Consider the following 15702-nt stretch of genomic DNA (forward strand, 5'->3'; position numbering starts at 1 on the left):
TATATTTGACAAAGTGGACGTACGTAAGTGTGGCATGGGCACAGCAAACGAGCAGGATGGAGGCAAGTACAGAAGCTGCTGATGTTATTATAGGGATGGAAAAAATGGGGTATACTGAATATGATACTCAAAAGTGACTCAAGTATGTCGCTGTCAGTACACATTCAGTTCCTCATCTTCACTGCTAGTGTGTGTGTGGGGGAGTAAGAGTTTTCTAGGCAAAAGAAAACTAACTTAGAGTAAAATACTTTGAGAGAAGACCCCCCTGCTTTTTAGAGAGAGAATTTTTACTGCAGCCTGTACCCTATGGTTATGTCTCTGCAATGACAGCAGTGATAGTTCTGCCATGCTGACAGCTACTTGAGGAAAGTCACCTCTTACCTTTTACAGATGGCTTTGACAGGGATTCTGTATCACTTTCTCTATACAAAATGAGCATCTTTGTACGGTTACAACAAAAAAAGCACTGAAATAGAGCTGGGTTTCTCAGAAAGCCACATCAGCCTTCCCTTAACTCTACCTGATGAGTTTTCTTTTTTAAAAAACAGTTTTAGGGAAAGACTTAGACCATACGATAACATACTTTGGCTTGCTTATCTTTTGATGAAGTATAACAACTAGTCTATCACTGGTTGTTCACTAGTTCTGAAACAAACCTGAGGTTACAGCAAGTCACCAGAATGCCGTGGCCCTCCCTGGCCCGTGGCCCTCCCTGGCCCTCCCTTACTGTGCGAGCCCAGCCCAAGCTGAACTTGGGCTTATGGGCTTGGTTTTTGCTGATCCTTTCCCAGCCCAAATGAGCAGAAATATGGTTGTTCTGGCCCGATGTAGAAAAAAGCACCACCATGAGTAATTCAGTGACTTCTTACAGCATGAGCTGCCTGTTCAACTTAGCTGTAGTTCTGTTGGGCACTGCAAAGGAATACTGCTTAAAGAAACCTTTGCTACATATGCTTTTTTCTGTCTTAAGTGCCTTATCTGAAACAGCTTGTGATACAACCTACAGCTGAAAGAATAGCTTTAAGATCACTTTTTAAACCAAACCAAACCCTAAAACTGGTATCTTGGCTACAGCCATTCGTTGTGGTGCTCGATGAAATGGCTGCTCCCTCATTCTGTAGCACAGCACCACTAACTGCATAATCTGGCTTTCAAAACCTGTCAATAATGTAGCTTGAATTATTTTTTTTTAAAGCATCACCAGTAACTGCCAAAACAACAACAGAAGTTCCTTGCAAAAGCTGAAGTGGTTTTTGACTTCTGGGCCTCTCAGCAGATTAAGTATCTACCTCAGTGATAGCAACTCCTACCACACAGCAGACACTACTTCAAAAATACCAAAAGGAAGAAGAGGTAGTGTTAAGCATAAAAGTAAAACGCAAAAATGCTAAGCTAGAGCCATTTTGGAAAAATACTTTTGTCAGAATACAGATTCATTCTTTTAATGGCCAAGAAGAGCACTACAGGATGCATGTCTCCTCTTAAAAGCAAATTGCTACAGAAAATGGTTTATCTAGCACAGTCCTGAGTTTGTACAAATTGTGATCTACTGGGGAAATTAGCACAAATCTGAGACTCCTAAGTCACTGGAAGCATTTAGAACAATCTGAAGAGTAGCAATTTTAAATGCTGTGGATGTTGCCATCACAGTTACATTTTTAAAGATATATTACTGATTTTTAATCAGTAACTTGAGCCATTAAGCATAAAGAGGTAAGAGAAGACTTACACTGACCAATGCAAGGCTCATGGTCACGGAAATCCACCGAGGCTGCTGTTTCACTTAGTTCTGAAGCTGTCTGGCCTCCAAAAGATTTGGAAATACAAAGAAGGTCTTCAGCAACTGCAATTCAATGCTGGAGGTGTTTAGAAGGCAAAAAAGATAGGGTAAACTTCTATATTTCCCCTTGACTTTTCTCTACTAGCCTGAGCTGCCGTATTGGCAGTACTTCGTGGACCAGCCACCATTGGTGTCTTACAACAGTTACACTGAGCACGGGGTGACTGAAACATTCTGGGGTCAGGCCCCACAGAAGCATCACTACCTCAGCTGGGCTGGTGGTGCTGTTTACATTACAGTGTTGGTGCAGGTGCAAGCTTTATCCCATCGCCTCATTTACATCACATGGCAAAAAGGAGGGCAGTTTGCATCACAACTCTGGTGAACATCCAGGCCCTATACCCAAGCTAGCTACCTACTAACACATGACCCCATTAAGCACCTTCATCTTGACTCCGGAGGTTCTGACATTTCAGTGGAGGCACAGCTACACAAAAGGGCAACTTCCTCGTGTGAAGGAATTACTCTAAGCTGAACTCACCTTGCTATATGGTTCCTCAGTCTGTACAGAAGTGCAAAGCTTTCCCGTGATCAGTGCTGATGGAAACGGGAAGTGCCTGGAAATGGAAAGTCACCTAGATTGAAAGATGATGCGAGTTCCCGCAGAGCACAGGTATTCCCTAAGGCAACAAGTAGTGTTTTGTAGAGTTGTCCACTGCTCCCAAAAAGCAGAAAGCTTTTACATTTCCCCACCAAGCCTCCCAGGAGGAGATCCAAAACAATTCATTATTCATTATTTAACCTCTTCTCAAAAATATTTTTGAGAAGGGGTTAAATGGAAAGACCTTCCTAACCTTAGCCACATCAAGCACTAGCTAGTTAGCTGGTAGCCCAAGTCAAGGAATGCACTGAGTCTGTATGTTCTGACCAGCAACCACACTTAAAAACACCATAAAAATATTAAATTGCTTTGATGGTTTACACCGCTTTGCTGTAACACCCCTCACAATCAAAGCTAATCCTTTCTGAAACCCAGCCCTGCTGCAACGTTCATAAACCCGATGGGACATTAAGGAGCCAATCTGGCCCACAGCTGACAGCACATGCATGGGGTGGCTTTCTGGCTCACGAACATTTCCTTCAGTAGGCATCACGGGGGGGAAGAGCAGATGAACGCTAAACCTGTCTTTTCTCAAGCCATCCCTGTAATTATCACCTTATGGAGGAGGCACACGAGTTATTGCTAGCTGGAAGGAAATAGGAAATGCCAGTGTCCTCTGGACCCATACCCAGTCAGATCCAGACCATGAGACACCCCAGAGAACCTTAACGCAAAAACAAACTGGGAACACGCCTGGAGGCGGGATTAGCATTATTGCCATTTACTCATCATTCCTCTCCGCTAACACACTTCCAGCATGTGCACACACTGCCCGGCCTCACCACCCCGTGCTCCCCTGAAAGGCGGTGAGGCAGCCGCCTGCCCTCACCCAGCTAAGAGCTGACATAAATCCCGTGCCCTGCTCCTTGCCTCCTTTAAATGCCACGTTACGGTGTGGCCTCGCTGCACGGCTGCAGCACAGCAGAGCATAATCCTCATTTTACGGATGAGGACACAGAACCAAGATGGTGAAGGACGCGTTAAAGGCCACATGAAGCAGCTCGCCCCGGGCAGCAGATGTTTGGGAGAAACAGGCCGCGTGCAGAAACGTTCTGCTATCTAACACGGTCCCATGGAGCTGGCGTGGAGCCCCCTTAAGCAGAAGCATGGATTTGGATTTGCATCTGGCCTAATTACTTCGTGGAGGATCCCAAGAGGCAAAGTTCACAGAGCCCCCTCTGCAGAGGGCCGGCGTTCACAAAATGGCTCCTGCTGAGCTCAGCTGCCGGCCTCCCTGCTCCTTCCCGTCCCTTCCCACCAGAGGCGCACACACAACCCCACAGCACCCACGGGGCACACATAAGGCTTTACAAGACCCCAGCTCTGCCCACCCCCCGATGCAGAGCACAGGACAGCCGCTGCCCCTTCCCCCGGCAGCCCAGGCTCTGGGCCTCACGCGTGTGCTACCACCAAACAAGACAAATTCTTCCAATGGGGGTAGCGTGGTGTTAAAATAAATACAAATATCACCCACAGCAGCACACACCTCACAGGGGCTGCCCATAATTCCTTGGCCTTTTTCAAAGGACCCCAAAAGTCCCTCCCTTCAGGTAACGCCTCAGCTGTGGTGGCCCACAGCACCACCACAGGCAGGAGCCCTGAATCCTGTGTGGCACAGCCACAGCACCGATACCCACAGCCTCCATATTCCTCTCTCTGCCTCACACACACACCAGTCCTCTTCTCAGGAGGAAAGAAATGAGCAGTACGTACCATCTGCAGGCCCTTCTGGGACACGTATTTCCGAAGGAAAACACCATGTATGAGGTCAGCCGCCATCCGGCCCTGTGTCCGTCCTTCCACCCATCACTCGGCTCTGCTGGCCAACTCCAAGCAGAGCTGACAGCACATCACTTATTTCAACAGCATTCATTGCTGAGGTATTTTGCACAGGCTGCTGAACAGAGAGGAAGAGAGATGCGCTCCTCTTCCCCCAGGGCCCACAGGACAAGTCAGGGAATTTATCTCAGACACAGAGGGGTTTCGGTCACTCTGTCAGAGCACACCATTTATCACTCTACCCACAAGACAAAGCCCCAGGAAAAAAAAAAAATCAGACTTTATCCTGGTATTTATGGACTTTTTTTTTCTCTTTATTATTATTACCCACCTCCCTAAACTCAGAATGAAGTTGTATTTTTTATCACCATCTTCCAGGGAGTTCCCTAAATTTCGCTTTCCAATGACACAGAGCTGGTGCCAGAAAAGATGTAACAACAAAAGCTTATAGTCATGGGGAAAATAAGATTCTCCTTTTAGTGCACAAGATGGATCCCACCTCCACTGCAGCCAAATTTCCAAATATTTCATCTATTTCAACAGAGCAGCACAGAAAACACAGCCTGCAAACAGGGAGCAGTGTGTAGAAGTGAACAAAGAGCAGAGAAGCTGGAGCTCACAGTCCAGTACCAGACATCAGGAACCAAACCAAACGAAAACACGACGACAAAACCTGGAAAATGATCCATATGTGCAGTTAACCCCATTTCCACTGACCCGCGGATTTCTGGAGACAGCCAGATTTGCGACCACCTCCCGTCAGTGACATGCCTCTAATGGAAGGGACAGCGAAACGACCTTCAAGTGACAACTCGCCGCGGGGTTACCGTGACAAATGCAGCCCGATGGCCGTCTCCACCTCGCGTGCAGACACGAGGTGACATCCTGTAATACACCTGTGTCACAAGAAGGGAAATGCTGGATGGTCTTTTTAATGGGTTTGTCTGTAGCAAAAGAACCCATCAGAGATGTAATTTGCAGGGGAAGGACTTGCCAGAACGTGTGTGTGTGTGTGCGTGCACGTGTGCGCCGCGTGGGCAAGCTGCCTGAAGGAAGCACATCTGACTCTCTTTTATAGGGAGAGGCAGCGTATTCCTGTAAAATTAAACGGGTTTAGTGCTTCTGTTTTAACACAAACATAAACAGACCACACAAACAACAGCATGCATGAAGAAAACCAGAGAAAGAATCTCACTCAATTTTGCAGAGATGACATGGAAACGTGATGCCATGCCCACAGTACTGTGTGGTAAGAACACGAGTTATTCTGGATGTTCTCTCAGAGTTAAGCAATGTGAGGGCTTCCAAAGGATGACAGACCTGCCCCTCGAGGGTTTGGGTCTGTACCTGTGGATACTTACTCCTTTACAGGATTTCAGAGCTGCTACTAGAAAGCTGGGGACGCTTTGAAAGCTGACATGATCTTAAAGCAGAGCGGGGACACTGGGCTATTTTGGCTTGCCACAATGGGGACAATTCAGGAGATTCATACATTTTTGAGCAGAAGGAACTATTACAATCACCTAACTAATATCCAGCATAACCAGCCTGTGCTATCATCTAAAAGTAATTGATAGCGACTTCTCTGAGCCCATCCGTCACCTCGAACATTTGGTGTAACAGCCCAGAGCAGCACATGAACACGATGAGCATTACAGACCGTGTGGGGTGCAAGCACACACAAAAGGCCAGAAAGCCTACAGTGCAGCAGTAATGCAGGAAAAACAACCTCAGGAAGCCAGAGAAATGTTTTCATCAAGAACTATCCAAACACCAGCTGAAATCTGCTATGACCTGCCAAAGCGAGCCCTCCAGCACCAAAGCAACCAAACTTTCGTCTTTAGCAGTTATTATTATAAAGACACTTTCAGATAAAGCAATAATGATTAAATAAGCCAGGCCTTGTTCGAGCTGAAGTTTTCCTCTCTTCAGCACTCAGAGGACTGCCCCAGTCTCCTGTCATCTGCAGATAACGTGGACCCCAAACATAAAAGCAAGCAGGATGTTCTTATCCCAAAACCCTTGGGCCCTATTAATTAACCTGGAGCTCAATTCAGCCTGCGACAAGCTCCTGTTCCTGCCAGGTCCCCTCCCCGAAGGCAGGAGAACAGATGTGCTGCGTTACACACACACACACAAGTGAAAACACTTAACAGCAACCTGACCCAGACTTCATGAACAAATTAATAAAAAAAAAAAAAAAGAAAAAAAAAAAAGAAAACCACACAAACCCAGCAATAGTTCATCACAGCCACAGAAAGCTTATTTCTCTACTCAAGCACGGGTGTTGTGCCCCTTACAAGGGACAACAGGTTTTGGAGGAGGGCGGGGGACACACCAGAGTATTTAAACAGAGGCGATTCACCGCAACGCGTAACTCGACAGCAGAACCACTCAGGATCTTCTCTCCACGGGATCAGAGGGCACAAGAAGAACAACAGCTCAGCTGAAGGGACACGAATGACCAAGATGGAAGAACACAACTCGTTTCAGATACAGAAATGTTTAATGGCGTTAAAGTGCTACTTTAATGGGGACCATATGCTAACATTTAAACACAATTCCACTGCACTGCTAAATATGGTTGTCTTTATTTTTTTTTATTTACTTTATTTACTTCTTTTTGCCCAACCCTACCTAAAACAATAAAATAAAGTCTAAAGGACTGAAATTAACAACCCATTCAAATCAGCAATAAGTTATGAATTTTATAAAGCATTTTTTTTTTTTCCTCTTCTTTTCTTAGTAACGAGGGGTAGTTAAATTACTTAAGGATATACAAAGTTTCAAACAATGCCATAGGTGAGGACTCTATCAAGGTTTTTAAAACTTGGAAAAAACGAAATAATCCTGGCCATTAAAAAGACAAAAATAAAAAAAAAAACAGCAAAGCCCTCAAAGTGCAGGTTAGAATGCTCATCTCTGAGAAAATTAGAAAACATTTGCTAGAATAGCTCTTAACAGCACCTGCACAGGTAAGATGGCAAGGCCCTCGGGAACAGGACGTGCAGTCAAAACATTACATTAACGTGAGAGACGTGCTGAGCTTAACTAGGTTAACTACTGGACTGGAACTTCAAAAGTCAGCAGAGGGAATGATTCTAAAAAGAAAACCAAAGGAACCCTCACCAAACTTGGCCTTCTCCAGCTAGCACAGCCTTCATCCATTGTGTGCACGGCAAAAAGCATTTTGCATTTCGTTGGGTCAAGTGCTTCATCAAAACAGAGATCTTCTCGTGGCGTAAATTCATATAAAAGACATCTAAGGTTTAATATGGACAAGCTCTAAAAAGACGCATCAGACTTGGGGTGTTTTCCCTCCCAACACATTTACAAATGTTTATCAAAAAATCTCTTCAAATAAAAAGGTCATAGTGGCTCAGTATCTGGGCATGACTTTCTGGCATGTCACCTCTCGTGTGTGCTGGTTTCTTTCTGTCCTCAGCTGGCTGTGTGCCTGCGCGTGGGCACGCATCTACCGGGAGACCTGCTGGCGCTCTCACAGCACGACACAGCCCATGATGTGCTGGTAGATTACAAGCGTGTACCCCTCGCTTTAGCCACGCGTCAGAGGTACTTGCTTGTTAAATGATGTCCAACAGAAAGCTGAGCTGAATGGTATTCTCTCCTCTACATCTCTCTTTGCCGCCCCTCTCTCTGGGCACAGAACGAGACCTTTATCATTACTGTTGTTGCTTCTAGGCTACTTATGCCCTCACAGGTTTCCTATTACATTACAACAGCATTGGATTGTGAGAAACTGTAGGACATGGCCCTTTTAGGGCCACAAAAGCTCTTCAGAAGGGCCTAAACTAGGTTGTTCAACCTGAATGCAGTGTAAGAAAATCTGACATTTCTCAGATCTCATGACAGGAAGAGAGGGATGAGTCTCTAGTATCCTCTTTCAAACAAAGAAATTCAAAACAAAGTGTTTCATCGCTAAGGTCTAGATCCAGGTCCCACAGAAACAAATGGGTATCACGGACTTCAATGGGACTAGGGTTTGGTCTAACTGTTGGCCAGCAGGAATTGGGATTGGTAACGTGACCAAATGAACGCGTGGGTTTCTTCCCTTACCCCAGAGGTTTTATTTACAGGTCTCTTCAGGACTAGCTGTCAATGTGTCATTTCTGAAAGAGGATACTGGCATCTAGGACCCAGTTTGATCACCCCAGTGAAATCTTTCGCCCTGCACTGTCATCTCACTTGGTTCTAGGAAGCAAAGGAGAGCTTGACACTGGCGCTGGAGTAACCCTCGTCACTCCCAATACTCTGCAAGCTGCTGTGATCATCAATGTCACTGATGCTGGTTGTGCTGATATTGTCCACTTCTCCATGGGAGAACTCTGTGCTTTCAACGTCCACTTCAATCTCTTCTAAAAAGGGAAACAAGAGAAACACACACAGGTTAGCACCACAGACCCGACTGCTTCCTTCAAGCCAGCTACCAGGAAGACTCTCGGTGTTTTCCCCTTGGGGTGGGATGGGTTATGGACATGGCTTGTAAGGGACTAGCTACCAGCCTGGAGCTTTTCATAGGGACTTTGCAAAGGGGCTTGACTCCTCCAGAATGCAAAACACACTCTCAGCAGAGGTGGGCCATCTCATGCACTGAACTTGTTATTCTGCCTCTGCTCTTTGGAATGGTATCACCCCAATGTGGAAATAAATAAACAACAAAAAAACACACTGGTAAAACAGAGGACAAAAAAAAAACAAAAAAAACAGAGCATGAAGTTACCCTTAAAGTTACCCCTGCCTAGTCAGACATCTTGATTTCCAAGCATGCAGGAATTTTCCAAAAGGAAATCCAAAAGGATTTTTTTTTTCCCCAGACTGTGGACTCAAACCCAAACTACAAGGCTTGAGTCTGTTAGTAATTATCAAACTATCTACTGTGCCCACCTGGGATCCACAGCAGAGGTGTTTCAAAAAAAGTTATATGAACTCAGCCATTCAGACCATTTCTATCCAGTTTTATCTGAGAACAACAGCACGGGAAGCTTGGAAAAGAAAGGGGGGTGGTGGTAGAATGATTCTTGGAATTTTTAGAGTCAGTTTGCTTTGCTCTGTTTGCTTGGTTATGCCATGGTGGGCCCGAATACAGGAAATACACGGGAGAGCGTGGAAGTTGCTTTGCAACACCTGCTCCAGCCCCAGTAATATCTTTCTTAGATGTTCCCTTTGTGTTGTTGAGAGACACAAAAAAGGGACAATGAGTATCACACCTTCAGCATCAAGCATTTATCTACCATCTTGTGAGCACTGCAAATTATTCTGTGTAACTGATGCGTTTGAATTTTAGAGCTCTTCAGAAAAACAGATCACTTTAAATGCCACCGAAACCATCCTGAGATGACGATGGCAACATGCAAAAGGCAAAACTTTTCATATATACGTGTGTGCACGTGTATGTGTGTACATGTGGGAGCAAGATCAGTAGCCTGAATACCAGAAGTCAGAGAGAAGGGGGTAGCTGAGAGACAAGAAATGGGTCAGGCTCCTGCCCCTCTTCCCAGAGTCCCGGGGGTTCCTGGCCAGCCCGGTGGCACCCACCTCGCTCCGAGTCCGAGCGATCAGAGGAAATGGTAGAGCCAATGCTGTCCATTCGTATTCGCTCTATCTCCTGAGACCCCTGTAGCTGTTCCAGTCTTCTCTTTAGGAATCTTTGTTCTCGTTCCAGGTTCTCAAGCTGGTGTTGGCTTCTCCTCTCGGTCTCTTCAAGTTTCTGACATGAAGAAATATGGCTCAGTAAGAGGTTTCATTCTTTTTCTCCTTCCCTCCCACCTCCACTGTCCAGCCACCTGCTTTACTTAGACGTTCCCAGGTCCCAGAAGGATTTAAGCTCCAAAAGAGCTCTGAAACAAGCTACTTTCCTGTCCCCAGGAGTTGTGCTGCCTCCTCACAACTCTTCCTGTTCCCAAGCTCTGATAAATCACACATGTTGGTATCAAAAAGGCTTTGAAGTCAGCCTCTCCAGAGGAAACTACAGGATGTGTAGCATTTTGTGGGTCATTCTGCCTGAGCTCAGCCCCCTGCATTACCGCATCTGCCCACAAAGGGGCCTCGAGTCCCTTACCCAAACCAGCCCGGCGTTACAACTGTCACATCAAAACGTGCCCTGGGAGCTCTGTTCCTTGCTGCATGGTTTAGCAGGATTTCTCAGAAACAGTTTTCTATTTAGTAAGTGATTTACATAACCTACTACAGATTTCTTTGATCACAGCTGGGAAATCTACCAGGGCACTGTTCTTTGTTTCCTGCGACGAGCACATTGCATAAGGAGGAGTCATTTCAGGCTAACCCTGTCCCTTCAGCAGGGCTTTTTCTCCTTCGCCACCCATCCTCCCTCCCACCATCCTGGGCTGTGACAAAGGGTTTCAGCCTTCTCCAGATACTGACAATGCTGCGTTTTCTCTTTGGGCTTCACTCTGCCAGGAGTGAAACCAGATGAGTGCTGGGCTGGCTGGTTCCCACGTGGAACTTCATCAGGCCAGCCCTGGCTTACCCTCCTGGGATTTGCACCAACGTTTTTGGCAATGGAAACTCACTGGCACATCAGAAAAGGTGCATTTCCCATCCAAATGGGGTCACTCACCAGCAGGTATGTTTTCCTTTTAAGAGCTGTTGCTGGCAACAACTGATCATGATGCAGAATAAGGCCCCTGCTTTCCTACAATCATCCCCACAGGTACCAGAGTTCATTATGGACTCTCCCAACAAAGTGGTTTGTAGTGATGATAAATGATTAACCGAGGAGACAATGCTAGCTTATTGCTTTCTATATATACACACACATAAAATGTAAATAACAGCTATCTATGTATATTAACGGATCCACGTGTGCTGCCAGTAGTTAAGAATTAGAACGAGTATAAGAAGTATTAGAACGAGTCCAGAGGAGGGCCATGAAGATAATCAAAGCTCCTCTCCCATGGAGACAGGCTGAGAGGGCTGGGGCTGCTCAGTCTGGGGAAGAGAAGGCTCTGGGGAGACCTCACTGCAGCCTGCCAGTGCCTAAAGGGGCTTTACAGGAAAGCTGGGAGGGACTCTGTCAGGGAGTGTCATGATAGGACATGGGGGAATGGTTTTAAACTAGAAAAATGGAAGGTTTAGATTAGATATTAGGAAGTTCTTCCCTCAGAGGGTGGTGAGGCCCTGGCACAGGCTGCCCAGAGAAGCTGTGGCTGCCCCAGCCCTGGAGGTGCTCAAGGCCAGGCTGGATGGGGCTCTGGGCAGCCGGGTCTGGTGGGAGGTGTCCCTGCCCATGGCAGGAGCTATGGGATTGCAGTTCCAAACCAGCCCCGCCAGGAAGCAGCTGGGAGAAGCAGCTCTTACCTTGATATGTGCTTTGGCTTTGTTGAGCAGCCCAAGCGTCGTGTGCCTGGTGCAGTCTGGTCCGAGCGGGATCAGAACTTTCAAGCGTTCGAGACACAGGCGGAGGTGAGCTCGGCTGCAGGGGGAGAAGAGGAGGTCAGAGCCGTGCTTTCAGGAAGGGAAAGCCATTTCCTTCTCTGCCTCCCTTCTAGGAGGCACTTTTCACGCTTCCTTCTGTCCCTACGCATCACGAGATTCCCCGCAGGTGCCAGGATGGGCTGCCCCGAGCTATTTACACCGCAAACAGCAGCTGCCCACCAACACTCGCACGATTGCTAACCTCTGGCACACGCTGTTTGTTTTCTTGCCGTTTGAGCTGCTAATCTGATTCAATGGATGAACTTTGTGCAGAGCCGAGGCACAAAGGGTACGGTTATCTTGGAGGCTTCATCTCTCCCCCAGCTACCTGCCGCTGTGCTGGGAACATCTGTGGAGGCATTTCGGAATGACCGCTACCCACGGCACGCTTGGACATTGCTGTGATCTAAGTAACAGCTCTAACATTTCTTTGCACAAAATATGAAGAAGGAAATAGCAAAACGGTTAGCCCAACACCCCTAAACACTCCCTGCTGGCAATTAAAAGAGTTGGAGGGACTGCAGTTCCCAAGCATGGCACCCGTACTCCTTCCTCGGACCCAGGTCACCCCGCTGACCTTGGAGCACCTCTCCAAAGACGATTTCAAGCACAACAGCACTGCTGATGGCCTGAGCCATTTTCTGCAGGATACGAAAAGGTGGGGAAAATGGTTCAGGAGCAGTAAAGCACGTCGTCCTCAGGCTGCACAGGAGGACTGCTCCCGCTGATCCCGCTCTGCACCACGAAAGCAGGAACGAAGGCCAGATTTATGGAAAGCCATCTCGTGGGCTGCCTTTCTCCTCCTCCCTCTCTCTTTCCCAGACATTAATGATTTATGTCCAAACTTGTCATCCCAATCAATAACACAATGACATCAGCTTCGCCATTCACATGCCAGCAACACCGGTGCGAAAGGGTCCTGAAAGCCCATCCCGAGCCCTGCTCAGACACAAAGAAACGGCATCGCAGCCCGAGCCGTCTCAGCGCAGGGGGAAAAAAAAAATAAATAAAGAGCACGGACAGTTCATTTCCATTTGTTTTTCACATTCACCATTGCTCCCGGTTTGAAAGGGGTGGGGGAGAGGAGTCTGTAATCAGGCAATTATGTCAGTGACAAGCAAGGATGATTAAGGGTGGAGGGGTCAGGGGTTCTGCTGATGAACTGTCAGCGCCGAGGAGCGCTCGCTGGCGGGGCTGGGAGCCCCTCAGTATTTCTGTTATAAATCTCCTCACAAAGGGTCCATCATTCTGTCTCCAGAAGAGCCACGGGGCTGCGTACGGCCAGCGAGGGCCCTGACAACCATGTGCTTTTCATTAAATATTAACTGGGGAAGGACCAAAATCTGAAGAATCAAACAAACAACTATAGCAGACAACGGCATCGCTCTCTTCTGTTCCTCCTCAGACTGCTCCAGGGCACACTGTGCTGGCATTAAACCCATATGGCTGACTCTGGTTTGGGTTTTAGCTACCTGGAAGCCCCTTTTTGACACACAGGCTGGTGAACGGGGGCTGCGTGCACCCAACCCACCGCAGGTGCTTTGCCCGGTACCTGTAGGGCCAGCAGTGGCAGGGCACTGCTGGGGAACACTGTGCTCATCTTCCTGGGAAGGCTGCTCAGATGTCTGGCGGCCAGAGAGAGGAGGAGGAGGAGGATGAAGTCACGCCCTTAAGGACATTCTGGGTCTCTGAACCGGTTTTTGGAACAGGGGAAGGCCCCGCACCAGGAACCAGGTCCTGGGGACCAGGCACAGCTCTGGGCATAAGCATGCACGGATCACACAGACCCAGGTTGAAAGGATGGCAGCAGGTACCAGCAGCACGGCACCCACCAGTTTGCCTTGTGCCCCAGGACCACGGCGGATCAAAGGAAGTCGCTCTGCAAACAAGGGCAGAGAGGGGACGAAAGATCTGGAGGGCTCGTCTGCAGAAGGACCGGACAGGCTGGCAGAAAGTTGCCTCCCCAGCGCACGGGGTCCCCATTTTCCCATTTGCATCTGGTTCAGAGAGAGGGAGAGCAGCCACAGAGCTATCAATCTTCCCTATCAGGTCCCGTAGCTGTACCTGAGCAGCCGTAATCCCAAGGTCAAGCCCTGGCAGGGACGCCTTTCCCCTTGTTTACCTGCTTTCAGCAGCGCTGCGGGCTCTTGGGCTCAGTGGAAATGCCAGCGTTGGGCAGGCTCCAGACAGAGCCCGACGGCTTCCCCTGTAAGCTGCTGGATTATGGCAATATTTGAGGCATCTGCCAGTATCTGGGAAAACAAGCCTAAATGCCCCTATTGTTATGTACCAGAGGAGTGACTCTGGCTGGGTGCAAAGCGCTGCTGCCTCTCGCTGCCCCAGTCCCAGGGAAGGCAGAGGAGGAGAGGAGGAAACTGCACTTCCAGGCAAGGCTGAAGCCTCTGCACGCTGCCTGCAGGGCAGATGGGAGCAGCCGGAGCCCTTCCTCCTGTTTCAGCAGCTTTGGTAAAACCAGGCTCCCCCAGCTGAATGCTGAGCACAGGCGGGTGCTGCATGTGCAGGCTCACGCAGAGGGAATCGGGGAGCACCTGACAGGAGGAGGCTCTCCCCTCTTTCACCCTGACATCCTCCAGCTGGATTTGGGTTACCTGCATGGACCAGCCCCCAACACCTCCCCCCCATCCTCCTCCGAGCCCCCAGGCTCTGCCCCGTGCACCCCCCAGGGGAGCAGCCAGGCTCTCACTCCGTGCCTCCCCCTGCACTTGGCTGTGCCTGGCTGCAGAGGGCTGCAACTCCACAGCCCGCTCTCCTTCCCTCTCCTCTCCTCTCCCAGTGACATCACCCGCTCGGGTTATATAAAGCGCTGGGAGGAAACCTTGATTTCTGCACGCTTTTCGCTCCTCGCCTCAGCTGGCTCAGTGCACAGCCCGCAGCCAAGTCCCCCTGCAGGAGCCGGGCTCCTTTTTGCCTGCATCGCAACTGCACTGCGGGAACGGGGCTGGCTGCAGAAAAAAAATCCCCATTTCCTCACCCCACTCTTCTGGGGATGTGTCTGAGGTGCTCGACCTCCCCCACCAGGCACCACAGCAAGCTGGGCGCAAAAGCCACCAGCTTTTGTGAACATCCCTGGTGGGACTGCAGCTGCTTTGCTGCTACACCAAGGGGTTTTTTCTTCCACCACGGGCAGAAGTGATGGAAACTGAACCAAGAAAGTTTCTCTGAATTCTAATTTTGCCGAATTGTAACTCCTGTTGAAAGAAGAGAGCGTCGGAGGGAAAAGGGAAGCATTTCCCAGATATTTTCGTACCATGCCTGCAGGTCCACAGGGCCCGAGTTCAACAACAGATTCAGCACGTGCTCAGTGCAGGAATTCACTCAGGTCCCACGGAAGCTAGATCAGGTGTTTGATCTCCAAGAGAAGTTAACAAAACAGAACAAAAAGCAGCACCAAAAGCACCAGCACAAGGAAGGTCCTAACATGGAGATCATCATCGCCAGCCTCCCTCTCTGCCCTCCTCCCTCTTCACCTTTTCAAAGTCGGGTCTAATTTAACCCTGAAATTGGATAGCAGCAACTTTGTTTGGATTTCAGGGCGAATAGATGGCTTAAAAAATTCAGGAGGGATGGCTGGGGAAAGCAAGCAATTCCTGGAGAAACACAAGTGACCGCACATCAATAATTCATCGGACCAGAACGATTTGGAGATAAAAGTAATGAGAAACACGTGCAAAAAAAAAAACACAGGGCAGGGAAAACGGGGGGAAATATGGTTTCCTCCTACAAGGAACGTGCAGGTCGGAGACTCCTTTATCTCTCACAGCCATCACATGAGGATGTTTTCTCCTCGCTCGTCTCTAACCCTCCGCCAAACCCAACCCTCTCCGCTGAAGGACCTGACCCCTGCTTCACTGAACGCCCATCTCCAGCAGAAGGAGAGGAGATTTTGCCGAGTACCTGCATCCGAAACCGAAAGCCAGTCAAGCGCCGAGGACAGAGGCCGCGTTTTCCTTGCTGCAGAGGTTATGTAATTGCTGCGAGCCCCGGAGCCACGAACAATGGAGCTGCC

The 15702-nt window shown here is 48.5% G+C and overlaps 1 protein-coding gene across 2 annotated transcripts in view; it reads right to left on the bottom strand.

Annotated features, from left to right (window-relative positions):
* Positions 1-6734: 6734 nt before the first annotated feature.
* Positions 6735-15702, bottom strand: part of MXI1 (MAX interactor 1, dimerization protein) — a 42165-nt gene continuing 33197 nt past the window's right edge. For both annotated transcript variants that reach the window (XM_082765316.1, XM_082765317.1), the window contains exons 4-6: positions 11559-11673; positions 9777-9948; positions 6735-8596 (exon numbers count right to left, since the gene is read on the bottom strand). In XM_082765316.1, coding sequence (XP_082621442.1) covers positions 8433-8596; positions 9777-9948; positions 11559-11673 — 451 coding nt within the window. In that variant the 3' untranslated portion in view covers positions 6735-8432. The remainder of the gene's footprint in view (positions 8597-9776; positions 9949-11558; positions 11674-15702) is intronic.

The sequence above is a fragment of the Aythya marila genome, assembly GCF_965140915.1.
Source record: "Aythya marila genome assembly, chromosome: 7".
Classification (NCBI taxonomy): domain Eukaryota; kingdom Metazoa; phylum Chordata; class Aves; order Anseriformes; family Anatidae; genus Aythya; species Aythya marila.